Below are 27965 nucleotides of genomic sequence, written 5' to 3'. Positions count from 1 at the left end.
GTGTGACTCAGAGGAAGAACAGGATAAACATGCCATAAATAGCCCCCTTGCTAATTTTATTAAATCTGAGTCACTGGGAAGATGATTGACACTTGTTCTTTAATATAACAGAACTTACTGACATTTCTATGGGCCCATTGGAAGGTCTTAAACTCACCTGGGAGAAGGACCTACAACTGGAAATAGATGATTGTAAGTGGAATGCAATATGGATGGGCGCCTAATCCCTTTAAATCAGCCTCAGTTTATATAAGGAAATGTTCCATAAAAATTCTGCACGTGGGCCACCGTACTCCGGTGCAGCTTTCTCATTTGGCATCAAACACCCTAAAGGGTTGTTCGTGTGGGTGAGGTAGCAGGGAGACATTTTTCCACTTATGGTGAGACTGCTCTCTGGCATCCAAATTTGGGTCTGGTGTTTTTGAAGAAATGTAAGAAATTCAATTCTATTTTATTTACGGTCACAGACCAGCTCACATACAGAATCAAAAATCATAAAACTCAATGGTGTAGCATTAAAATTTACACGGCAGGGACTGTACACATGTATATATTACAGCAATGTAAGAAATAAATAAACACTCCATTCAAGCCTTCCCATAAGTTGCTCTTTTGAACTTGTGGGATGATCAAACAGCATTTTTTTCAGTCTAAGGAACTTCTTATATGGACGCCGGCTGCAGTGAAAATTTGTTTGGCTCAGAAATGGACAATGCTACAGGATGTAAACCTCTCCTTGTGGTTTAAGAATATGTGGGCTCCTGCTACTGCAGAGAAAACAACTCACAAATGGTGTGTTTCTATCGGTAAGGAAGATCTGGAACATTTCTGGGTTTTTTTTTGGTGGGATTTAATTACATACATGTCAAATCCAGACATACTGTATAAAACTCTCTTCCTCCACCCAGTCACAAAATCTGGCTTTCATGGTGTGTTTTGCTGCTTTTATTTTTCTGCATCATCTCCTCTCTATTTAGTTGGGAAATGCAAACTCCTGACTGTTCCTTCGTTTTGTAACTTCGATTATGTCTTTTGTTTGTTTGTCTGTATTTCTATTTTACATTAATAATAAAACTACTGTGCAATTCCCTGTAACTCTGCCTTCTCCTGGGAGGACTGTACTTAATGTTTTATTTTCTGAGTGTTTGAGTCAGCTTTTCGTAAGACAGCGCAGGGGTTATAAAGAGCACTGAAGGCTTGTTACACTGAAGAACCTGTGCATGTGATGCAGATTAGGGTAAAAGATTCTGTAGCAGCAACTAGATGGGGATCTGCGGTACCACAGGGATTTAGCTCTGATGGATAAAAGGCTCATGCCTTCCTCACTAGCAACACAGCAAAAGCTTACCTGGAAAAAAGTCATGCTGGAACCTCCGTGGATTGTGCCGTACTCTATAGCCGTCTGGTCTGCAAGGTCGTCTACTGATTCTATGGGCACATCCATGCGCTGCACGGTGAGGAAGGCTGCCAGGTTGGCTGTGTAGGAAGAGATGATGATCAAAGTGAAGGCCCACCTGCAGGGACAAGAAAAAGGAGGCAAAAGACAAATGGACACCTCCACACTTTGTCTATATCCAAAAGGTACTTCCCCTTTCTCCTGAGGGAGAAACAGCATTTTGAATGTGTTATAAACATGCAACACCAGATGGTGCCAGAGAACAAAAAAAAATCTAAGCCATTTTCCATAGTGTCTTTTCCCCCTTTTGTTATAATGATTTAATTTCTGACTTATTTATAGTGTGTGTTTCTTCCCTGTTTGTGAATCCATCCCTGGTTTTGAAAGATGCTGAACATTCACAGTTCCTGCAGAAGGATTCTGTGGAAAGCTCTACTGTGCCATGCTCAAGTAAATCAAAAGAATGTTGGTTTGAAGGAGAAGAAGCCAGATTCTGCTCAGTTGTAGGAATAATGAGAGGTGCACACAACCTGGAATTGATGGAGGCCACCAAGAGATAGCAGCAAAGCGTCTTGCTCACCTTCAAGACTGACAACTATTCCACAATTTTTTTCCCCCAGGGCTGGAGCTTTACAAGCTCCACAAACGCTTCATAAGCTCCACAAACTTTGGAGTGGAGTTTGAGGATGTACTGGGGGCTGCAGGGGAAAGGAGAGAAGGATGAAGTTGCATTGCACAAGTGGAACTTGTTGTCTAGGTAGAAGGGGAGCGTTGGATGCAACCCTCAGTCTTTAAGGTCCCGCAAGACTCTCTGCCATTTTCGCTGCAGGAGATTAACACAAACCCTCTATAAATGGTTGCTTCCAATTTTAGTTCTTGGAGGAACCACTATATTCCCTCCTACTCATCCCTCCATCAGTTTTCTTTCTATGGGACAGATGATGTAACAACAAGTCAAGGTGGGATTGGCCCTTTTGTGCTTATAATCAGGACCGCAAATATTCTGTATCTAAAAACACAAATGTTACAATAAGGAAATTCATATTCTGAAATCACAATCATGCAGAAAAAAGTTTATTTTTTATCTAAAAATTCTGCAGAGTGAGCTTGCACAGGTGGAGCTGGTGGTTTTCCTCCCTATCTTGCTACCCCCATGTCCATGAAAACTGGATTTGGGGGGCAGAAGTTCATGATTTGTGCTCGCACAGTTGGCTTTTGAGGACCAAACTATTTTTCTGTTTCCAATAATTATGTTTTGGTTTGTTTTTTAATCAAGGGGGCAGATCTTGAATGAAGGCATTTGGAAAATATGGAGACAATGTAGTTGAAAGGAAGGGAACGGAGGATGAAAGTGCATGGAGGCAGAAAGTACTATGGTCAGCAGAGTGGAGAGATTGGGCATACTAGTCAAAAAACCAAGCACTATTCAGAACTGAAAATATCCATCTCTTTCTCAAAACAACTCCTTTGTTTCTGAGTCATCGTGCCTAATGCATTTTCGAGATTCAGAGTGCAGCCCAGAGGACTAGATGGATAAAACATGTTTCCTACTAGTATAGTCAACTTCTGGATGGGGTAATACATATAGTCTTGTTTATAGTTTTGGAAATGGATGATGCTACTTGAAAGGCAAAAAGCTTGAAGGATTCTGGAAGAGGGATTGACTTATCCACAGGGAAACCTAATATGCAAGACATCTCCAAATGCAGCTGTCACACGAAGATACGGATTGGTTACTGTGAGAACAGGATACTGGACCACATGGGCCCTTGGCCTGATCCAACTGGGCTCACCTTATGTTCTTATTCAGAGCATCGTGACCTGTACATTACCCATCTTCTATACTGCCACAAGTTACAAAAAGAGTTTGTGGGAAACCATCCAAGTTGGTGAAGCTACAGCAAACGATTACAGCACAAAAGATTACCTCTGTGATTTCTTACCAGACTCCACTGACGCAGCGCGTGGACAGAGCCCGAGGAGCGATGGTCGATCCTTGTTGCATGAACCCACCGACAGGGAACCACAGGCTGTTGCCAAGAGAGTACTGATTAACGAGCAGGTTGCATCTCCCTTGGGAGCAGGGGTGGGGGCTGTACCACTCGTAGGGCGTCAATCTACGGCATCGAAACATAACACATCCAATTACACTGGAGTGCAAACACTGGGGAGGAAGCAATCATCAACTGCCTAACTCTCCTAGAGGGAGGATTTCTCCGTTATTTTACTGGCAATTGGTACCAGGGGGGTCTTGCAATGCAAGGCAACTGATGGGGCTTAAGTGCGCTTTATAAGATTACAATCAGCTTGAAACCAAGAAAGGGCACACAACAGGCAGCTTGTGCATTGCTTGTGCCTTCGTCGCCGCTTCACTCACTTCCCCCAGGTTTAGTTGTTCCATGCTCAAAATGGGAATTTGCCTACTCCCGATTCCAGTCCCGGTTCCAGGTTTTGGATGACTCTCAGATATGATGCTAACAGTGGGGTCCCTTCTCTGAACACACCCACATCATCTTTCTCGCTAATGTTGCCAGTGCCCATTTGTTTTAATCTGTCTCCCGGCTAAAACCTCACCGCCTAACAGAAGTGGAGGATGTGATGTGCAGAGGCTAACTCAGAGTGAACAGGCGCAACAGCAAGGAGGAGAAGTAGGCTCCAGAGACTGGCAGAAGCACTGCTTCTGAGTCATGTGCTCAATGCTACGGACCTCTGATGCTGGCCCTGCTCTCCCCAATTCAGTTCTTTGGAATTAGAAGCTGCAACTGGGAGCATCTTCCTTGGACTGGCCTTGCCCACCCAAGCTGGCCACTGGATGCTCCTGGAAAGGGCTCTCCTTTCTTAGCAGCAAGGCTGTCCTGGCTCTGGTGCATTCCTGTTTCCTTTGGCTTTGCTTTTTGCTCTGCTTTGTTCTTGGCTCCAACTACTGACCTACTCAATCTTCTGAATCCTGCTTATTCCCACAGCTCTGATTCCCTCTCTCCTCTCTGAGCTTCTGGCTCATGATTCCTCTCAGATGGCGGCCTACAACCCAGCGCTGACAGCACCAGACATTAAATTTGGGGAAAGTCCCTTGAAACAGCACACATGTGAACACCTGTTACAATAAGTATCCATTTTCTGTGTGTGTGTGTGTGTGTGTGTGTGTGTGTGTGTGTGTGTACAGGGTGGCACCCTGCTCACAGGCTGTTTCCCTAACCATGCACATTTTGTGTGTTTGGAAGGTCTGAGAAGACCTCTGTGCATACAACTGGAGGGGCAGAGGACCTGAGAAAAACAGGACACCTGTAGGTCAGGTGTGTGACCATGCAGGCATGTGGCAGAGCGAGGTGTGTGTGTGGAAATCTATTGATTTCAGTTTCTCTCAGTTTTCCACAGTCTTAAGACCAGTTCTTCAGATTTCCACAACTTTTTTGCAATTTACTTTTAAAAAATCTCATGAAAATTCATCAGTATTTTAGTGTCAACTTTTGCAAAGCAATTTCACCTAACATTTCCTTTATATATCATTTTCACTAATGTAAGCAATTTTATGCACCCTCAGTTATCCCCCCCCCCATCCATGCACTGCTTGACTGGGGAACTGCATTGCAAAATTCAAAGAACTGCATTGCAAAAATTCAGAGGAGTGTGACTTCTGAAGGCCGGCTGACATAATGCCAGTGATCTGATTCATGCTCGTGATAAGTGTTTCATAAGTCTATGTAAATATGTGTGGAGCCAGGATGTGTGTGGATGAGAAATAGGAGCATGATATCTCTTGTGGAAGCTGTGCAAAGGGCTCAGTCTGGTGTTTGTTTGTTTTTTTAGTTACCAGGGTCCAGGGCCGTCTTAACCATATCTGGCGCCCTGGTGCCAAGATCCCTCTAGCGCCCCTCATGAGAGCAGGGAGCTGAGAGGCGCGGAGGAGGCAGCCCCAGGCTCGCACTCCCTGTGCACCTCCGGAGAGCAGCCTGAAGCAGCTCAAAAACTGAGAGGCGTGGAGGAGGCGACCCCAGGCTCCCGCTCCCCGCGCGAAGCTCCAGAGGCGCGCGGGGAGCAGGAGCCTGGGGTCACCATGCCGCACCTCTCAGCAGTTCAGACCGCCCCAGGCCAGCGCTCCCCACGCGCCTCTGGAGAGCGGCCTGAAGCTCCTCAACAGCTGAGACAGAGGCGGCCCCAGGCGTGCGCTCCACACACGCCTCCGGAGATCTGCCTGAAGCCACTCAACAGCAGAGCCGCGCGGAGGCAGACACCAGCGTTCGGCGCCCCTTCCATGCCCCTGATGGCCAGGCACCCTGGCGCCTTGCGCCACCCAGCCCGGGCCTAGGGACGGCCCTGCCTGGGTCAGCGAGGAAGGGGCACTTTTACTTAGCTTTTTAAAAGTAAAACCTCCAAGCATTTGATTTTTTAATTATTATTATTATTTTTAAAAATGTTTTAATCCAATAGTTGCTTGCAGGGTATAACAGCTACAAGACAGAAATGCTCCTCCCCAGCAAACACTTGCAAGATCCCCTCACACTTGCAAAGGAATGCTTGTGCACGGAGGTATCGCCTCCATTTTTAGGTGGATGAGGAAGGCTTTTTAAAACAGTTTAGGCCAGCAACATTATTCTGTCATGTCCTTGCTGTTGATAGAAGCAGCCTCTCAAGAAGCAAGTGTCAAATTTGCGACTCTTAGGGTGTTTCAAGACTATCTTTGAGGGGGATTCAATCACGTTACGGCAAATTCTGCTTGCAAGCTGATCTGGAGCTCTTGCACAACAAACCTGCTTCCCTGTCCCCCCCCCCCAAAAAAAGAAGACTGAACTTTTGGGAAAGTGATGGGAAAATGCAATGCAAAGTATGGGATAACATACCGGTACGTGTTGACACCCTGTAATCTAATCTCCCTGCAAACAGATCAGGATGCAAACTCAGTAAGCCAGTTGTCTGGAAGCACCCCTTGAGACTTGAGCTTGAAAATAGCTCCAGGACTGGCAGAGATTGTTTAAAAGCATGGGATTTTATGTGGCTTCTTCCCCTCTGCCTGCCCCTCTGCGACTCAAAGAAAATGGCTTTTTATTGCTAGAGGATATTTCATTTGGTGTTGAAAGAGAAGTCCTCTCTTTTATGTGTATGGAGAGAGAGAGAGAGAGAGAATACAACAACAACAACCCATCACCCTGTTTGTGACAAACACACTGACCCAGGTGTCACAGCTTTCTGCTAGAAACACCTGATCCACCTGACATTAGCTGGGTGTTATCTGAAGCTCCTGTCTCCTCTCCAACACAAATCAGTACTGACACCTTTGGAAAATGCATCAAGAGAAGCCGTATCTCAGTGTAGACAGGGCCTGGCTGTGTTATCAAACAGTTTTAAACGCTGCACGGTGCTGAAAACCATTACAAGCTCATGAATTTGACAAGTTCAGCTGCACCAAGGGACCCCCAAGGGACAGCACGCTTCCATTTTCATAACAGTATTGCAGCTTTTGTAGTGTTATTACGGCACCTGCAAACGGCGTTGGAATCTCTGGTGCCTGCTTCAGACACCGAAGGGATGTGGTTAGAATGTTTGAGAACTCTGCTTGCTAGACTAGAAAGAGCCACAAAAATGGTCAGACAACAGAAAGTTTTGCTTTATTCATCTGTGGCAGATGATAATGGAAGTTGGGGGGTGGGGAACTGTGCCAAGGTGTGCAAATTCAACACCTTATCAGCATGACCAACGGGCAAGGATGGTGAGAGGCACTGAGAAGCGGGTGGGTGTCACAGCTTCTCTGTTCCTTTTGTAGGTGAAACCCTGATACCCTTTTGGGTGTACAACAACATCGAAAGAAAATGACTGAAGAATTTTTTTGGTGCGAAGAGCCTTGAAGGAACTTGGAGCTGTGATCTGCAGATCAGAAGCTTTGGATTTAATCCACTTAGCATCTTGGTATTAAACACACGTGTGTGTGTGTGTGTGTGTGTGTGTGTGTGTGTGTGTGTGTGTGTTTTATTTAAAGAAATCCCACTGATTTCAAGTGTGGATGTTATTTCCTGAAGACTGAAATTCTGAGCACACTTATCAAGGAAGTAAGTCCCACTGAAGTCCTTTTAACTTCATTTCCAAGTAAACATGGATGGGATGAGGCTCTAAGTATGCTTACCACTAGTATGGTAAAGGTAAAGGTAAAGGTAACCCTTACCATTAGGTCCAGTCGTAACCGACTCTGGGGTTGCGCGCTCATCTTGCATTATTGGCTGAGGGAGCCGGCGTATAGCTTCCAGGTCATGTGGCCAGCATGACAAAGCCGCTTCTGGCAAACCAGAGCAGCACACAGAAACGCCGTTTACCTTCCCACTGTAGCGGTTCCTATTTATCTACTTGCATTTTGACGTGTTTTTGAACTTCTAGGTTGGCAGGAGCTGGGACCAAGCAACGGGAGCTCACCCCGTCACAGGGATTCGAACCGCCGACCTTCTGATCAGCAAGCCCTAGGCTCAGTGGTTTAACCACAGCTCCACCTGGGTCCCATCACTAATCCAGTTTAAATTCTAAAACAAGTGGATCCCCCCCCCCCCAGCATTCAGTCTGTCTTAGTTAGTTTGAGGTTAAGGTTGTATTTGCTGTTTTCAGAAATAAATCCAGAAATCAATACTTAAATGAACAGATGCTTCCTTAAATAGCCAATCATATGAATAGACAAAGAGCCTGGCTGGCTGGTTCAGGCAAAAGGACCACCTAGTCCAGCATCTCATTCTCACAGTGGCCAACCAGAGGCTTTTGAGCACAACCACCCCCTCTCCACTTGTGATTCGCAGCATTCTGCAAGCCTCAGATTATTTACTCTGGTGTAGAGCACATCCTATGCATATTTACTTGGGAGTGAGTCCCACTGAATCGAGTGAGATTTATGTAACCCCTAATTGTGGGTGGCTCAGCTGGTTAGAGCATGGCACTGATAACGCCAAGGTCACAAGTTCATTCCCCATATGGGACAGCTCCATATCCCTGCACTGCACGGGGTTGGACTAGATGATCCTCAGGGTCATCTACAATTCTATGGTTCTGTGATTCTATGAAATCTTCTTAGTATGGTAGTTCTAATCCAATGGTCGCCAATGGGTCTATTGCAGTGTGAATTGGTTGGCTATGAAGGCCTGATCCTGTGATAAAAAAATTCCTTCAGTAGCACCTTAAAGACCAACTAAGTTTATATTTTGGTATGAGCTTTCGTGTGCATGCACACTTCTTCAGATCAGAAGTGTGCATGCACACGAAAGCTCATACCAAAATATAAACTTAGTTGGTCTTTAAGGTGCTACTGAAGGAATTATTTTATTTTGCTTCGACTCAGACCAACACGGCTACCTACCTGTAACTGATCCTGTGATGTGATACATATAGAGGGGTCTGACTCACCCTGCCCCTCTTGCAGCTGGATCCTCTTAAGGTCCAGGACTGGGCTGTTAAAACCCCTCCAGACTTATAGCTTTCAAATGATTTGCTGAAATTCATGTTTTGCATCTTTTTTTTACATGTCCCACAGGTGACCACCTCTCCCCCCACCCCCTCGTGCAGGTAAACACAGAGTTTCTCAATCTTTGTTTTGTTGATTCAAGCAAACTCTAGGTGAAGAGAGCAATCAGGAGGGAGGCTTCTTTTGTTTGCACAGTAATTTTTTTTACAGCAGATGTGTAATTTATTTCACTGTGATGTTGCTGCAAACCCAAATGTTTACTTACTCTACAACTCCTTCCTCTAAACCCACGCCCCAATAAATGTGTGTTCTTCCTTCCATTTCTGCCGGTTTTTCACAGCGAGCACTTAAAACATCCAGTTTTTAAAAAACACCTGCCATGGCTTTCATATCCAAACAGTGCCATGTGCTGTCTGTTTGCACTTTGTGGATGTTAATCTCCGAATTTCCCCTCTTGAGGTTACAAGGCTCCTTCCATATGGGCAGCACCAAACCAGCCCAAATGCAAACCAATCCTCTGGATCTATCTTCTGCTGCTGTCTGTCCTGTTGCTAGTTCTCCCAGTGTGTGCAATAAGGCACACACAGGACAATGCATTAGAGCTGGAAAACGCCCCCGCCCCCCGCCACTGTATATTTTGGTATTTCACCCATTGTAAGAGGGGACCACTAGAACCCCTGTGGTCCACAGATGTCCTTTAATTTACAAAGCAGGTGTGTGTATCCAGGGACTCAACAGTTAAGGCGTAACTAATCTGTGCTCAGTATTAGTTACAGGTAGGTAGCCGTGTTGGTCTGACACAGTCAAAACAAAATAAAAAAATCCTTCCAGTAGCACCTTAGAGACCAACTAAGTTTGTCATAGGTATGAGCTTTCGTGTGCATGCACACTTCTTCAGAAGAAGTGTCTGAAGAAATGTGCATGCACACGAAAGCTCACGCCTATGACAAACTTAGTTGGTCTCTAAGGTGCTAAAGGTAAAGGTAAAGGGACCCCTGACCATTAGATCCAGTCGTGACCGACTCTGGGGTTGCACGCTCATCTCGCATTATTGGCCGAGGGAGCCGGCGTATAGCTTCCAGGTCATGTGGCCAGCATGACAAAGCCGCTTCTGGCAAACCAGAGCAGCACACGGAAACGCCATTTACCTTCCCGCTGTAGCGGTTCCTATTTATCTACTTGCATTTTGACATGCTTTTGAACTGCTAGGTTGGCAGGAGCTGGGACCAAGCAACGGGAGCTCACCCCGTCACAGGGATTCGAACCGCCGACCTTCTGATCAGCAAGCCCTAGGCTCAGTGGTTTAACCCACAGCGCCACCTGGGTCCCTTGTTTCATCCACCCCAAACCAGCCAGAGAGGCACCAAGTTGAATCACAGCCTCCACTGTTGACAGCAGTGACTATGATAGCCCAGGGCAGGATGCTGACTAGCAAGGTGCTGTACCCATCATTGGCTCTCTCCTCTTCCACCTGTATAATTTTATGAACTTGTGCGGCCAATTCCTTTACTAACTACAGTACTGCAGAATTGTCTCTCCCTCCAGCGATTGATAATCAATTGCACGTTACGAGTTTTCCATGCCATTCCCATAAAATGACAGTAGGTGGCACTGTGAGGATGGGGAAAAAAGGAGACGTTAAGAAAAGTTAACAGTACCGGGCCACTAAAAAGAGGACGCAGCTCACGGCGAGGTAGGCGAGTAACATGAAGAGCCAGACACCGGGAGAAAATGGATCCAGGAAAGAGAAATAGCCAGGCTTGCGCCCCTAAGGTAGAGGAGAAAGAAAGAAAAGGTTAACAGAGAGGCATATTTCCAAACAAACTTCTGTTCTACAAAGTAACAGAGCAAACGCAACATGGAGAAGACTTGCAAGTGGTGGTGGGGATAGAGATGGCAGCAGGCAGAGGACATTGTAGGGTCCTAGAAGCAAATGGCAGCTGCAGCTCCCGTCCTAACAGCCCCAAAGAAAAGGTTTGGGGGCTTTTTCGTCTAGAGAAAAGGTGAGCAAGAGGTCACATCCTAGAGGTGTGTATGATTATGCACGGCACGGAGAAAGCGGACACAGAAAAGATTTTCTCCCTCATAACACTAGAACTCGTGGGCATCCAATGAAGCTGCCTGTTGGAAGATTCAGGGCAGGCGAAAAAAAGAATTTCTTCATGCAAAGCGTAGCTGAACTATGGAACTCATTTCCGACGGAGGCAGCGATGGCCACCAACTTAGCAGGCTTTGAAAGAGGATTGGACAAATTCACGGAGGAAAAGGCTATCGATGGCCTCTAGCTTTTGATGGCTATGCTCTGCCTCCGCAGTTGGGGGCAGCAATCCTTCTGGATACCAGTTGCTGGAAAGCACAGGAGGGGAGAAGTCTCTCGTGCTCGAGTTTCTCATAGGCATCTGGCTGGCCACTGTAAGATCAGGATGCATAGAATCATAGAATCATAGAATCATGGAGTTAGAAGAGATCACAAGGGCCATCCAGTCCAACCCCCTGCCAAGCAGGAAACACCACCAAAGCAGTCCTGACATATGCCTGTCAAAGACCTCCAAAGAAGGAGACTCCACCACACTCCTTGGCAGCAAATTCCACTGCCGAACAGCTCTTACTGTCAGGACTAGATGCTGGACTAGATGGGCCATTGGCATGATCCAGGAGGCTCTTCTCTCATCTCTCTCTCTCTCTCTCTCTCTCTCTCTCTCTCTCTCTCTCTCTCTCTCATACCCATTTCAGAGTAACCTTTATAATAAAGCTGTGGGGAAATCCAGGCTTCACCTGCTCCTTATTTTGCATCCACTCGTGAACCCAGTCCCCATCCGTCTTCACTCACCCTCTTGGTCCTGCATCCCTCCTTATTTGCTTTTCTGCATTCCTGGTATTCTTCTTTATTGAAGCTGAGCTTCAAATTCTGCTGGCAAACATAGCCAGTTCTTGAAAGAGCAGAGAAAGAGGCAGTTGCCAAGGACAAGGGCTTCCTAGCCCAGGCACCAGCTCCCTCTTCTGGAACCAATAAAATGGCCTGATGGAAGCAAGTGCCAGTGAGGGACAAGGTGTAAAAGCTAGAATCTCTACTGCTTCCAGAATCCCATTCTGCACTTATGCTGCTGTGATGCAAAGAGGGAGAATATGTGGCGGAGACCCACAAACAGTCACACTGTTTGCTGCAAGCTCAACCGTTTTGCATGAGCATCATATTTGTACAGTGGGAATGCTGGATCTGCAGGCAGATGAATAATAATAATATATAATAATAATTTATTATTTATACCCCACCCATCTGGCTGGGTTTCCCCAGCCACTCTGGGCGGCTTACAACAGAAAAATGAAATAAAATAATCTATTAAACATTAAAAGCCTCCCTAAACAGGGCTGCCTTCAGATGTCTTCTAAAAATCTGGTAGCTGTTTTTTTCTTCGACATCTGATGGGAGGGCGTTCCACAGGGAGGGCGCCACCACCAAGAAGGCCCTCTGCCTGGTTCCCTGCAACTTGGCTTCTCGCAACGAGGGAACTGCCAGAAGGCCCTCGGTACTGGACCTCAGTGTCCGGGCAGAACAATGGGGGTGGAGACACTCAGGGAGGCAATCCTTCTCCGGCTAAGAGTGGAAGAAACCCAACTGTTTCAAGATGAAGGTGCTTGAAAGTTCAACGCAGGAGCAGTTGGTGTCTGTGCCATGTTTTCCCCTGAGGGTAGCTGGAGGGTGGCTTATGCCCCAAAGCATAGAGAGCTAATGTCTCCACAGAGCATACCTCCTCTGCCGTGGCCCCAAAGAACTATGGATTTTACATAACGTTAGCCATGCAGATTCATTGTTATCATGTCATTCATTCATTATCTCACAGTGTAATGACATCTGTTAGCCCAAGAAGACTTGAAGCTGAAACTAAAGTGCTTCTCACTCAGTGACTTGACTTCGTCCCCAGAGGTCCCACAGATGCCAACAAGTTTGAATGCTCACTTTGGGACACAAATGAAGAACTCAGAGTGAGCCAAGAGGGGAGGGGCGGGGAGAAAGATTTTTGACAAAGCATCATATGCCCTCCCTTCCCCTGTCTCGCAATCTTCTCATTGTTGGTGGACCTTTGAAGAAACAAATTGCAAAGCAGCCGTACCTATCCTGAAATGCCCGCTCCCAGGTCTTGACACTGAAAAGCTTACATTTCGGATTGTGATGACATGGTCTGTGCAGGCATCACTTTGTATGTGAAGAAATGTATATAGGGGCAGAAAGACACAGTGATTTGCAAAGGTGGAGAAGGGATGAAGGATGTTGCATTAATGGAACCAGGATGCACTTCCTATGTAACAGAAGATTATTCTCATCCTTCTATGATTTATACATCAAATAAATTCCCTTCATATAATATATACTATATATGTATATATCTCGAGGGGGGAGAAGAGATTTTATTTAGCTCACTCCTCTCCTTGCTGTTTCTCACAATAAACTGCTAAAAAGGAAGGAAGGGAGGGAGGGAGGGAAGGAAGGAAGGAAGGAAGGAAGGAAGGAAGGAAGGAAGGAAGGAATGCCTCTTTTGCAAAGAAGCAACCCACCAGGGATGGGTGAATGTGTTCAGTTCCTTTATTTCTATTTCCCCAGTCTCAAGTTCAGTTCTCCACATTTCTACATCAGTTTGTGATATAATGCATTTTCACTAATATATGCATTTTTGATGCCCATCTTACTGTATGCATTTCAGTACAAATTATTTGGCTGGAGTACTTCAGAGAAGTACAAATTTCAAAGGACGGCTGTGTTTTGGTTTCTGGACTATTTTTTAAAGCGTGAATGAGGCAGTTTCACCTTTAAATGTGCACTGCAGTGAATTTCTCTTCCCCTGCTCCCCATCCCTATGGTCCAGCAGCAGCCTAAAACAGCGCAGTCCATCCTAGCCGTTTGGAACTCATTATCAGCTCATTCCCAATTTTTCTATTACACCTGCAGATCCCAGGGCTGCAGTGAAGAGTAAAACAAGGTTTGCCGAACTGAAGAAAGTATCCAGATAAACATGAGCAAAGGCCTTGGAGAATACGCTGTATGGAGGTGCAATGTAATGCAAAGTCTGAGGAGGCTTGCATTTTTGCAGTTCAGACCACAGTGCTATCTTGCCTTCCATCGCCTCCCAGTTGACAAGTGCCCCAGCCCAAAGTTCAGATGCAACCACGCAACTCCACAATATCCCATTAGCATGAATGAGAAGAGGAGGGAGGCATAAACTGGGTCGGATGACCCATTAGTGTCCCTGTGTCAGGAATCCATATTTGATTAAATCGCAACAAGTGAAATTGAGAAAAATGACAGGCCCATTTAAACTTGCCATATATAGTTACTTGCGAGAAAACAGATGTGTGTGGAATGGGGAAACGGGTGAGGAGGCTGGGTTCGGGAGGTGGCAGGAAAAGAAATGATGGGGAACAGAAAATAAAATAAACATACCATTAGTGTTGAGGGGGGGCGGGGATGGAGACAGGGAGACTGGGCAGGAAATTTATTGGTGGTTATTTGTTAGGAAATGTCTGATGGCAGCCGCAGATTAACGTGACGTTAGCTGCAGTTTTCCTCGCTGAAATGTGAAGGGAAGAGGCAAGGAGGAGAGCAGATGGGGCCCTTGTTTCCTCCCTCCTTGTGCTGTGCAAGCCAGATCTTTAAAGGACGACTGCTGTGATTAGTTATCAGGCCTGCCATTGTTAAATAAATATTTATTGTTTTAATTAGCTAATTGCCACATTGCTCTTATGTGTTATATTAATGCTAAGCTACAAGATTGTTCTCCAAAACCAACAGAGGGATTGTGAGGTGGGGGAGCTGGATTTTTGCTTGGTGTGTGTGTGTGTGTGTGTGTGTGTGTGTGTGTTGCTGTTGAAGAGAGAAGAAAAGGGAAAGTATGCACAATCTCCAGATTTATTTTCTACGGTGCCCCAGGAGGGATTGGATCACATAGTTCATGGCCCCTTTCAGTTCAGTGGTGGGAAACATTCAGGGTCATCACCGATCTAATCCTACTCAGAGTAGACCCATCAAAATCAACGAACCTAAGGGAATTATCGTAACGGTAATTGACACCATGCTTTATTATCTGCAGGGTGGGCTAGAGCAATGAAAATGCAATGGCATCACAGTAATTTGCAATCACAGATAAAGGTGGGTCCGAAAAATATACACCTCGAATCTTAAAAGCTAGGGTAAAGAGGTGCGTCTTCAGCATTTGCAGGAAACTGCTTCAGTGAAATCGCATATACTAGGAACACCATTGAAAAAGAATGCAAACACTTTCCCAACCACCTCTCCATAGGCCTCAAAGGTTAGTCCAAGGGGTCCTAGGGCTATACTCGCAAAGGCTCATGGGATTGCTAGATGCTGCTTTTGCACTCTTTTAGGGCACTTTTGGCCTCTTTCCGTGCCGCGGCTAGGTTTGCGGCAATCCACGCATACATGGTTGTGCCTGCCTTGAATGCAATTAAATAGTTGCCTGCCTTGAAGGTGCCAGGCACAACTCCGTGAGAAGGGAGTTCCACAACTTAGGAGCTGCCACGGGTCCATCACTATCCCGAGTCTCTGAGGGGAAGGGCCTCCTCTGCTAATCTTAGCACCCAAGATGGTCTGTAGGGAAGCTGGTAGCTTTTCATTAACATCAGTGGGTCTACTGTTGAGTAGAATTTAGCTGAAGACAACCCTCAGAAACACTTCCCAGCACAAGGAAACCTCAAAACAGATAGGCTGTTTTTGGTTTTTGGTTTTTAAAAATCTCACACAGCCCAAAAGGGTGCAAGGCACGTCTCTCTGTCTCATGATACAAACCCCCTCCTGGAAAGCAAGGAAAATGATACTTTTCCATGCTATGTATTCCCCCAAAACGGCTAGCATTCTGAACAGAACGTTAGACTTCCCCTGGGGCAGGCATCCCCAAACTTTGGCCCTCCAGATGTTTTGGACTACAATTCCCATCACACCTGACCACTGGTCCTGTTAGCTAGGGATCATGGGAGTTGTAGGCCAAAACATCTGGAGGGCCGCAGTTTGGGGATGCCTGCCCTGGGGGAAGGACAAGGTTCAAATTCCTGATCAGCTGTAACACCCACTAGATGGCATTGGGCAACTCACTACCTCTCAGGGTTGTTGTGAATCTGGAACAACTTTCCTTTACCTGAGCTCTTTGGATGAAGTAATAATAATAATAATAATAATAATAATAATAATAATATATTATTTATACACCGCCCATCTGGCCGGGTCTCCCCCGCCACTCTGGGCGGCTTCCAACAGAAGTATTAAAATACAATAATCTATTAAACATTAAAAGCTTCCCTAAATGCACACATACATAACAACAGCCTGCTAGATAATAATAATAATAATAATAATAATAATAATAATAATAATAATAATAATAATAATAATATATTTATACCCCACCCATCTGGCCGGGTCCGTCCGTCCCGCCACTCTGGGTGGCTTCCAACACACATCAAAATACATTAAAATACCACAGACAAAATCTTCCCTAAACAGGGCTGCCTTTAGGTATTTTCTAAATGTCAGGTAGTTGTTTATCCCTCTGACCTCTGATGGGAGGGCGTTCCGCAGGGCGGGTGCCTCTACCGAGAAGGCCCTCTGCCTGGCTCCCTGTAGCTTTGCTTCTCGCAGTGAGGGAACCGCCAGAAGGCCCTCGGCGCTGGATCTCAGTGTCCGGGCTGAACGATGGGGGTGGAGACACTCCTTCAGGTATACAGGACCGAGGCCGTTTAGGGCTTTAACGGTCAGCACGAACACTTTGAATTGTGCTCGGAAGGTAAGATATGAATATGGTGAATCAGAAAGCATGGGGGAAATGCTGGAACCATTCTGATGCGCTCTTGCAATGATCCTTGATTCGCCACCTAGCAGAGGCAACAGAATTCTAAGTGGGTTTTAATTACTTGTTTGTTCTTGGCAGTCAGAAGTACTCCACTGAGAAAGAGATGCAGAAGCTCTGTTTGTATTGGTGAGGACGGGTGCATCTTTACTAGCCGCAGATATTTCAAGGGCAGAAGCTGTGAATCTGCTGTAATTGTTTTAGTGCTTTGTTTATGTTGTTGCTCAGCTGATGGGAAATCAAGTGTGTGTTCTTATTGCCAACGGAACATATGGAGAATGCATTGAAATACAGAGCAGGTATAAGCAGTGTTGCGTTCGAAACTTTTTCAGTGCATATATTCTGGACCGGTGGCTCTTGGGAAACACTAATGACTTCCAGTCGGTTTTTGTATAGGTGCAACTACACACAGTCCCTGTGGAGGCAGGCAAATAGAAAACAGCACTGGCTGAGGATAAGGTCGGAAAGGAAACAGAACAAAACTCAGAGAGCGCAATTTTACTTCCATGCGCTGAAAAGAAAATGGAATGAGAACCCAGGAGGATGGAGAAGGATGCTTGCAAGCAGAAGCTCAAAGGCTGGAAAGGATCCTGGGCAGTAGGATCAAGGAAGCCATTCCCCCACAAGACAGCAAATAGCCCCATACGGAAGAACAGGCTATTCTAGGATATATGGTCCGGTGCTCTCACCCAGTAAAAAGCTTCCAATCTCCACATGGATGAACTTGTTCAGTTAAGGGCCAAGTTATAGCATCAGCAGAAGCATGCAGTGTGTGAACTTTTGTTATGCCCCATGCTGGAACCCTTCTCCTTGATAGGCTGGCGGTGTCTGGGGGTACACACACACACACACACACACACACACACACACACACACACACACACATCACATGAGCTCATGGATCATATAGCTCAGCTACAACAGCCAAATCCTGCAGATCTATTGAACTATGGCAGGCACCCCCAAACTCGGCCCTCCAGATGTTTTGGGACTACAGCTCCCATCACCCCTAGCTAACAGGCCCAGTGGTCAGGGATGATGGGAATTGTAGTCCCAAAACATCTGGAGGGCCGAGTTTGGGGATGCCTGAACTATGGTTTCTATCCTTCCAAGGTCTTACAACAGGTCCCAGATAATTAAACAGTCATATGTGAGAACATTTGATGGATTTCTGTATTTTAATGTTTGATGGATCTCTGTATTTTAGAATTTCTGTTTTGTTGGAAGCCGCCCAGAGTGGCTGGGGGAACCCGGCCAGATGGGCGGGGTATAAATAATAAATTATTATTATTATAACATAAGAAAAGGTCGCTGTGATTACAAAGATCCAGCATGGGTTTCTCTAAAACAAATCATGCCAGTCTAATCTTAATTCTTCTTTTTTTATAATTATTTTTATTAAGGATTTTCTTGGGTTACAAAGGTAGTGCAATGTTTTTTTAATGGAGCTACAAGCTTGGTTGATCAAGGGAATGCCGCGGATGTAATGTATCTTGATTTCAGTAAGGCTTTTGACAAATTCCCCCATGAAATTTTTGCAGAGAAGCTGGTAAAATGTGGGCTGGTTGATGTTACTGTTAGGCAGATTTGTAGCTGGTTGACTGACTGAACTCAAAGTGTACTCGCCAATGGTACTTCATCATCCTGGAACAAAGTGACAAGTGGAGTTTGCAGGGTTCTGTCCTGCGTTGTTCAACACCTTTGTAAATAAACTTGGATGAAGGAATAGAGGTGGCACTCTTCAAATTTGCAGGTAACACCAAACAGGGTAAAGGTAAAGGGACCCCTGACCATTAGGTCCAGTCGCGGACGACTCTGGGGTTGCGGCGCTCATCTCGCTTTATTGGCCAAGGGAGCCAGTGTACAGGTTCCGGGTCATGTGGCCAGCATGACTAAGCCGTTTCTGGCGAAACCAGAGCAGCATACAGAAGCGCCGTAACACCAAACAGGGAGGGGTGGTTAATACCTCAGAAGATAGAATCAGAATTCATTATGACATCAGCAGATTGGAAACAGGGCCAAAACAAAGAAAATGAATTTCAATAAGGACAAATGTAAGGTTCTACATTTAGGCAGGAAGAAGCAGCTGCACAAATATAAGATGGGAGACACCTGTCTTTTACCAGTAGTACATGTGAAAAGGATCTAGTGGTCTTAGTAGACCACAAGCTTAGCATGAGTCCACAGTGGGATGGAGCAAAAAAAACAAAAAAACCCCAAATCAATTCTGCATCAACAGAAGTATAGAGTGTCACGATCAAGCGAAGTCATAGTCCCATTCTATTCTTCCTTGGTAAGCTCCCACCTAGAGTACTGTGCCTAGTTCTGGGCACCACAGTTTAAGAAGAATATTGACAAACTGGAACATGTGCAGAGGAGAGTAATCCTTTCACCGGGGGGGGGGGGGATAGATGAAGCCCCTTCAGCCTCTCCAATTCTTTGAAGGTTAAATGGTACCCATGGTTTGGTGCACAGCTCTGCAGACACATTCCTACTGTTCACTTGCTGTCTGATGGTGGTATATTATGGGATAGGGTCCCCAAGATTTTCCTGACGAGGACCATTTTCCATTAGTTGCTGTGCATCAGGAAGATAATGTTATACGTGTAGTTTCTCCTGCCAAGGGGATGACAGGAAGGAAGTGAGGCAAAATAGCACAGGAATAAGATAGCCTGCCAACCTGTTGGCAATTGCTTGGAACTGAGCATTTGCTCCATGTGCAGGTTTGGGAGTCTGTGTAAGGAGCGGGGTTGATTTTGACATCAACAGAAACCTTGACAACAGGAAGTCTCTCCCTAGACAGGAAGTCCCAGGAGGCTCCGTTTTCATGAGCCTACAAGTCTCCGTCCAACGAGCATGGCGGCATAACAGGAATAAACCAGAAAGAAACAAAAACTTTAAAAGGCCAGCAGAGAATGAGAACCTGTCCTTAAGCACCTGCTTCTGCCTTTCTTTATCTACCTTTTTTAGTTCAAAGTAATCTTGCTTTTTTATTGATTTTCCCCTCTCTGAGCCAGGAAATTTCTGGCATCTTTTCTCACCTAGGTGCAGCTAGGGGCAAAGGTAGGATTAGTATCAAAACATTTTGTGTCTGACAAAGGATATTTTGTATGTCTGATATTGTGGAGGGATTGAGGGAGAGGGTTTGGGCGGCTGGCCAGACCAGGCTAAGGTACAGCCCTCGTCCACAGGGTGCAAGGGCTGCCAACTTATCTGTGGCCTCATTGCTCCACGCTGGCTTCCCTCACCTCTCTCACTCGCTTTCTGAACACTCATCATTCCTCACACTTCAGATCCTCAGCTGATGGCTTCTGTCTCCTCTTCAATGCTGATGTATGTGAGGGTAGCTGGCATTACCCAACTCAGGTTCTCCAGCTGGGGAGGGGTCTGTTGTGCAGTTACAGCCCACATACACCCCAGGTTGTTGGTTTAATCATATATGAATTTTTGCTCCACTTTTCTAGGCGGATGATTATGATGATGATTTTAAACACATGCGCCTGCTCACATTAAGGCCTCTAGGTGATTTACAATAAAATGTATTCACTGCTTAATTTTTGCTCCACCTTTCAAGGCAAACAATAATGATGATATAAAATATATGAATCTGTTCACACTAAGGCCTTCAGGCGCCTTGCGATAAAATTGATTAAAACCATCCAGTAGGGACAATATAAACCTTGCACTAAAAACATAACAAAAGCAAACATTTAGAAAACAAACTTAACAGAGAAATACCCTCCTCAAGCCCAACTGTAATCTCCAGAAGACTGAACAATTATGACGTTAAAGGCACTGAGTCATATAGGATGCTGAAGTTGTTAAGAAGTCTGGGAGAAAAGGAAGAGATGTCAATGTGGGTGCCAAGAAGACCTCTTAGGAGTGATGGCAGCTTGACCCCAGCCTTGCAGAATTTTTGGGAAACCCAGCAGCTTGTAAAATTCCTCTCATTGCTACCTGCTAGAACTACAGACATGCAAGCCATCATCAGTGACAAAGGCTTTTGCAAAGTGCACAGGTGGGGAACCTGCAGCCCACCAGATGTTGCTGGGTGTAATGGACTGGTTGGCTGCAGAGGAAGAGGAATGGTGGATGGAACCAGCTGGAGAAAAGGGCTCAGAGCCTGGGGATTGGTGGTGGGATGACAATATGTGGCCAGAGGGAGAAGCCTGAGAGGAAGAGGTGTTGGAAGCTGAAGAGGTAACAGGGTTTAGTGAGCTGGGAGAGTCTATGGCGGAGTGAAGTCCAGAAACAGAAGCAGAGGAGGAGGGAGGCCAAGAGGCAAAGATGAGTCAGGTTGGTGAAGAATCCAGAGTGTCTCTCTCTCTCCTGCTGTGACAAGCTCCCCTACCCCCTGGTCTCCCAGAACCAGAAGAGGCATGAAAAGGGCAGAGGAGAGGTTGGCTTCATGCAGGCACTATCTCTGGTTGCTTGGGAAAATCCACAGAGATCTAAGGGTGCTTAGATGGCAGCGGGAAGGTGGGGACTTGCAGTCTCGCCAACTGATCCATGAGGGCAAGACCTACCGGGGATAAGCTGTTTTGCTCATTAGGCCTGACACTCCACCAAGTCTATGCAGATTGTGTTCTTGCTAATAAAGAGAATTAACTTCAATTTAAATGGTGTGATTTACTGTTGGCTCACTTCTGACACTGAGCTACCACTCCTGTCATTCTTAACCAGTGGCCATGCTGGCTGGGGCTGATGGGATTTGGGTCCAGCAACATTCGGAGGGCCACAGGTTCTCCATTTCTCGCCTAGTGTTGGACCCAGGGAGACCAAGGTTCAAATCTTCACTTGGCTCATTAGCTGATGTTGGACTGGTCACTCCTTCTCAGCCTAACCTACCACATAGGGCTGTTCTGAAGATAAAGGAGGGGATGATTATGTAAGCTGTCCTGAGCTCCCTGGGGGATGTGCAGAATCAATATATAACAAAATAAGTAATTGGTTAACATTTTATAAAAGTGATTGTTTCACAATTACAGCTATCTAACTTTTGTATTAGTACAAGTATCAAGTATGATTCTATTGTCCACTGTTCCCATAATGCTAACAATTTGGGATTCCATCCTTACAAAAGTCCACAAAATTACTGGCCAGCACCTACAAAAGTGAGTTAGCTCTGCTGAATATTTTTCAGGCAAAAACTTAAACGTTCACTTTAAACCAATAATTGGATAGTTTCTGGTAGTGGCCAGGTTGGTGATTGCCAGATTTTGGAAGGGATTGGGAGAGGCAACTCTGATGACATGGTACCAAAAGCTGTGGCAGATACATCTAAATGAAAAATTTGCAAATAAGCTAAAAATGGCAAGAGGGGGAAATAAAAAAATCACAGATAACTTTATGACAGAACAACAATGTTTTGTTATACATATGGACAAGACAGACAATGGAGGACTTCCTAGAGTAGGCATCCCCAAACTGCGGCCCTCCAGATGTTTTGGCCTACAACGCCCATGATCCCTAGCTAACAGGACCAGTGGTCAGGGATGATGGGGATTGTAGTCCAAAACATCTGGAGGGCCGAAGTCTGGGGGTGCCTGTCCTAGAGCTTATAGAAAATTTTGCTTGGTTTGATTTCTGATACTGGACTATTTTTATTCTATTGCATTGGATAAGATGGCTTGTCTCTGCTTTTTGATGTGTTGCATAACATGGCTATATTCTGTGCTTCACCATAGTTACTAAGTGGGGAGAAGTTTTTGTTGCATATGTTTAACCTTAAGAAGAAAAGCAATAAAAAGAAATTCAAAAAAATTATGTTGATGCTTTTAAAATACTGGGCCATATTTCACAAAATTTGACGAGTGAGTTGACCAGATTTTGTCCTCCTGGTGAAATGTCCAACTCTAGCTGACTCTGCCATGTTTTGAATTGAAATGGCTAAATAGTGAAAAGTTTCCACAAGTCTTTGTTCCCTTCCTTAGCCAGAAAGTGTTTGCATGCAGGTATCTCTCACAGCAGAAACATTTCTAAGAGACGTCTCTTACCATATGAACTCGGTAAAGAATGCTAATCCCCAGAGTCATAAACGGCTTGGAGAAATCAATCACCTTCTCTCGTTCGGCTGTAATCGTCAGGCCAGCCACTGCCAAATCAGCTTTCTAAAAAGAAAAGAACATAGTGAAGATCAATATCTCTTCCCCAAGAGATATGAGGGCAGAAGGCAGCAAAGGAATATGGAATGAATGGTCTCCAAAAGACTTCTCATTCAGAGGTCAGACTTAGCAAGAGGCAAGAGGCCAATTCCAAATGCCATAGGTGTATGTAGCTTCACAACAACACTGTGAGGTAGGTTCAGCTGAGAAATAGTGACTCACTCAAGGCTACCCAAGGGTCCTGAGCTCTGAAGATGCAGACAATTGAGTCCTGAAGCCTTCCAGGGAGCAGACTCCAAAGATCTCAATAGAAGCTTCATTGGAGAGTGAGAACTCTATCCCTGATTCCAGAGGAGATAGTTTAGCCCCTCTTTGGACTCAGGAGACGCTTCCTCCAAACCACCAGCAGCCACAGAGCAACTTCTTCCTCCAACCTTCCAGGCTCAAGGGCTGCAAGAGGTATCCCAAATCTGGAACACCCACATGCTGTATAATAGAATGGAGCCCCTTTAACTTCCAGGGAGGCTCCATCCAGAGAGATGGCTCTTGAAACACACATCTCTCTGCAGAACTACGTAAATTGCTAGCCAGCTCCAGATGCACATTGGAGCAATGGCTCCCAGCTCCTCTGGCCTGGGTGACACATGTTGCAGAATGAGGTGGCTACGAGATGGAATAGCACTGAGATGGAATAATGGATGGCGTCATTTCATGTGGGTAGGAGAAATCACAAATGTGTGATACTCTGTGTTAAAAGGGGAGCAATCTGACAAGTAGCTCAGGAAGGGCTGGGACCTTTCTTCCTGACGTGCTGGGTTGTTGTGATTTGGGCTGGTATTTTGATACTGTCAGGAAGATTGGTACTAGAGCTGTGCACCCAGGCTGGACAAATCCCATCTCCTTTCCCTCTCACCCTGCTTGCTGCCAACTGAATGCTTAATTAGGATTTAAAACATGGATTAAACATGCAGTTGTAGGCAGGGGAAAGGGAGTGCAGGAGATGGTCCAGGCACGAGCCTCTACTATCACCATCTTCTCCCCCACCCTCCTCACTGCCACCCCATGTAACTAATCAGGGCTCTCCAAGGTCTGGTGTGGCCCAGATTGGGGCCTGAACTGTGTCAGAGGTGCCTTGCACAGCCCTAATTAGTACATGGGAAAACAATAACAAGGCAACCCTACCTACAGTCTGAAGTGAGTCTCCATCATCTCAGGATTCTGCCAACTCATTCTGCTACATGTGAAGGCCAGATCTATGTGAGGGCTCATCAAGACTTCCTTTTGCGCTGCACTTTTCAGGCATTGGTCTGTGCTTTTCAGGTCTGTGTCCAAGTGACTTCTTCTTCTTCTTCTTCTTCTTCTTCTTCTTCTTCTTCTTCTTCTTCTTCTTCTTCTTCTTCTTCTTCTTCTTCTTGTTGTTGTTCCACTGCTTTTCCTAGGAAAACCCACTGTTTACCACTGAATTGGTTTTCCCAGGAAAAGTGGCAGGACCAAAAAGAAAAACACCACTCAGATACGGACCTGGAAAGTGTGGGTCTTTATCTGAAAGCATGGTGCAGAAGAAAGTCTGGACGAACCCTGAGGGCTTATCCACACTTATATTTTACCCTGCACTTTCTAGGCACAGGCCCACACTTCACCAGTTTGTATCCATGTGCTTCCCCCGCCCCACCCTTCCATGACACTTTCCCTAAGGAAACATGATCTTTACCAATGGACCAGAGCAAACAACAATTTGGGTTTTCCACATATTGCTCAGACCCGGACCTGGAAGGCTCAGCCCTGTGCCTAGCTATGCAAAGGTAAGCATGAGTGAGCCCAGAGTGTGCTACCTGGTTCTACAGGGAGCTCTCCATGGTCCTGACTTTCAGCTCCCCTGACTAGCACTCTACCAGACTCAGCCAGAATATCCCTAGGGTTCCAGCCTTTGTAGCTCTGTACTGCATTCTCCTTGCACTAATGAAGCCCGTGACACTGATTGGCTGATGGAGCTGCTGTGAGCTGCCTATCCCCTGAGATTTGTTTCTGACAGTTCTCCCTCACATTTCTATATAAGAATATAATCAAGGCAGTTGTAAAAATATAATCAAAGCTTGGGTGGAGAGTGGGATGACTCCTTTGCATCTGAAGGTCTATGATCCAGCAAGAACCGTGGGTTAGTTTTAGTTGTCTTTCCCTCCCTGTACTTGACTATGGGTTGGGCAATGCCCTCTGCATCCCAGGATGGATGTTGTCCAATTACATTGCTGCCCAGGTACAGGAGGCAGGATGTGAAGAAACTACCTAGTGCTGGGTATGCAAATACCTTCCCTCAAGGAAACAGATGCCACATGTCCCCAAGACCCTTCAGGAAAGGGCTGTGACTCAGTGGTGGATCACCTGTTTTGCATGCAGGTCCCAGGTTCAATCCCCAATGGTATCTCTGACTAGGGCTGGGGGAACCTCCCACTGCCTGAAACCCTGGAGAGTGAGATGCTGTCAGTCAGTGGCAGGCAATTCTGAGCTAGACGGATCAATGGTCTGAATTATTCATTTATTTAATGCATTTATTTGTATACACCCTTCTTCTCCAAGGATCTCAAGGTGGTGTACATGACTCCCTCCCCTTTTAATCTGCAAAACCACCTTGTGAGGTAGTTTAGGCTGGGAGACAGTGACTGGCCCAAGGTCATCCATTGAGCTTTATGGCTGAGTAGCGGTTTGAACTCCGGTCTCCCAAGTCCTAGTCTGATACTCTAACCTGATACTCTACACCACACTGGGTCCCAGTACATTGCAGCTTTCCATGTTCGTAAGCCATGACATACCATTGCTGGGGGCAGTGGTGGTTGGTGGTCATCGGAACTGGTATAGACACAAGGCAGGAGGACCAACTGTAGGGGGAGCCAGAGTCAATGACAGGCAGACACAATTAAATCTATTTCTGTCTCCACCCTCCTCCTCCTCACTCTTCTCTTCCTTCCACCCCCTGCTGAGTTCTACAAGGGAAAAGGAGGAGAAAACTGACAGGATTTAAGTCAGCTGGACTGGATTTAAGTAGGGAGGGAGGGAGGCAGGGTGGGGCTGACTGAGGTTGGTAGGGCCATGCCCCATTCACCTTGTTGGGCCTGCCTCCACTGGCTGGAGGGTAATGCGATCATTTCCCATGGGGCAATAAATACTTTGCAATGGGAAGCTGCTGCTGCTGCTGCCGCCGCCACCCCCTCCCTCAGCTAAAAAAGACCTTGCGGAAAATGAAGATGTGAGATGCATCTACCCTCAGCTCACCCACAAACACGGAGGAGGAGATGTTGCACTCTTTGATGAAAAATAAGAGCTGTCAAAGGTGCAATGCAAATTAATATTTTAAAAACTCTTTCCAATTTAATCATCATGTAACCGAGATAAGGATTTTAATTTTAAATAGGATTTTTATTACTATCGCTTTCTTGTAATGGGTTTGAATTGCTTTTTTTAAAAAATAAAAAAATGGGGAGTACCACACTGTCTCCCTCACTTGCCAGTATTACTTGCAAGGTATGAGGCAGCTGTGCTGCTCCTGCAAATGGATTGCTGAATACACTAAATTGCACTTCACGCCCCTGGGCTTCATGGGCTCCTTGCTGTAGAGAGGCTTGTGAGACATTAAATGGGGAATTTATCACCCAGGATTCATAACCCAAGTTGTAAACATGACATGACAGGTGTGTTGTATGTGCACCTCGCAGTGTTGGGTGCCTGATCTTACACTGTCTATACACTGAGTCGACCTCCTTTCTGATGGGGGCCTGCAAAACCTTTCAAGCCATCACCCATTTACAGAAGACGACTCTCTGTGAGACGGCTATAAAAAGCAAGTGAAGAGAAAACAAAAGTCTTGGCTTGTGGGAACATCTCCTTTATTGCCCTTCTAGGAGAAAAACATAAAATAAAAACTAGATGAAAAAGAAGAAGCTGGCAGTACATGAGCATAGCACACGGGTCAAGACGGCAGCAATATTTCAGTCTGGTCGTCCAAAGATGACTTGAGCTATTTCTAAAGGTGTAGCTAAAGTGGGGCCAACTACAGAAGCCCTACTTTACACATCCTGAGCTTTAAATCTCTAAATGGTTTGGGTCCTAGATACATGGAGGCCTGGTCTCCTCCCCTAGGAGTCCATCTGTGCACTTTGGGCATCAGGAGAGGCCCTACTTGTGTTCCCATAGTTGTTATGCATAGGGACATAAGAAGGGTCCTTCTCATTGATGGTGCCCAGCTTGTGGAATTCTTTTCCTTGCAGGATCCCGTTGTTCAACCACCACCACCTTTACCTGTCTTCAGCTGGAGCTCTCTCCCTCAACTGATCCCTAGTATTATAGTAGTTTATTCCATATCTTTCTTCTCTTCTCAGTAAGCCAGACAGACATTTTGCAGAGAGACATTCTGCCCATAGTTGTTTCTGAAGCACTACCATCATATATATAAAAATCATGGCCACCAAGCATCCTTTAACACATGCCAATAATCAAATCTCCCGGGGCCCCTTGAAGCTGTAGCCAGAGCTATAGAGTCTGGATTCTAGCCAATGCTCACCCTACACTGAGCTGACCCATTGAAATTAATGACTGTAACTTAGGTCCATTAGTTTCCACTGGTCTACTCTGGGTGAAACTGCCCCTTCTGCCAACCAGCTCCTAAACAGGGATCAAAAACTGATGCAAAGCCATATATTTGATTCTGCAATAACCAGTGGAAAACTGGAGAAATAGCACCCCCATGGAAGTCCCCCCCGCTCCCCCCCCCCCGGTTACAAGATCTTGGTTTCTCATTCAGTCTTATGTAGAACTCTGTGTATTCTGAAGCAATTCCAAAAGTCCTATTATTTTTAAGCATCAGTTTGGACAACAAAGAAACAAGAACATCCACGCACAGAGACCTCAGACAAAAAAATAACAAGCACCCTTCCACCCTCCATCAAGACCCAGAACACATGAGCCAAAGCGCCAGGTTTTATTTCTCCCGGTGAGCGATGATTGTTTGACGGGGTCAAAATGTCCGCATCAGTTTTACAATATGTGCAGCTCAGTAAAGTCCCGAAAAATGAGAGGATTTTCAGCATCTGGGCATCTGCCTCAGTGTTCCTTTTAGAAAGTGTGAAATTCATTAAGAAAGCAGCAGAGAGGTCGCATCTAGGACATAAAGGGAGAGAGGACAGTTTGCTCCA

At 45.7% G+C, this 27965-nt stretch overlaps 1 protein-coding gene across 1 annotated transcript in view; it reads right to left on the bottom strand.

The window, feature by feature from the left end:
- Window positions 1–27965, bottom strand: part of GRIK4 (glutamate ionotropic receptor kainate type subunit 4) — a 449450-nt gene that overhangs the window by 20399 nt on the left and 401086 nt on the right. The window contains exons 13-16 of the mRNA XM_035139827.3: window positions 22675–22788; window positions 10484–10593; window positions 3340–3513; window positions 1349–1514 (exon numbers count right to left, since the gene is read on the bottom strand). Of these exons, the coding sequence (XP_034995718.1) occupies window positions 1349–1514; window positions 3340–3513; window positions 10484–10593; window positions 22675–22788 (564 nt within the window). The remainder of the gene's footprint in view (window positions 1–1348; window positions 1515–3339; window positions 3514–10483; window positions 10594–22674; window positions 22789–27965) is intronic.

Source organism: Zootoca vivipara, chromosome 14 (assembly GCF_965207765.1).
Source record: "Zootoca vivipara chromosome 14, rZooViv2.hap1.1, whole genome shotgun sequence".
NCBI classification, from domain to species: domain Eukaryota; kingdom Metazoa; phylum Chordata; class Lepidosauria; order Squamata; family Lacertidae; genus Zootoca; species Zootoca vivipara.
This window is presented reverse-complemented; position numbering and strand designations above follow the sequence as displayed.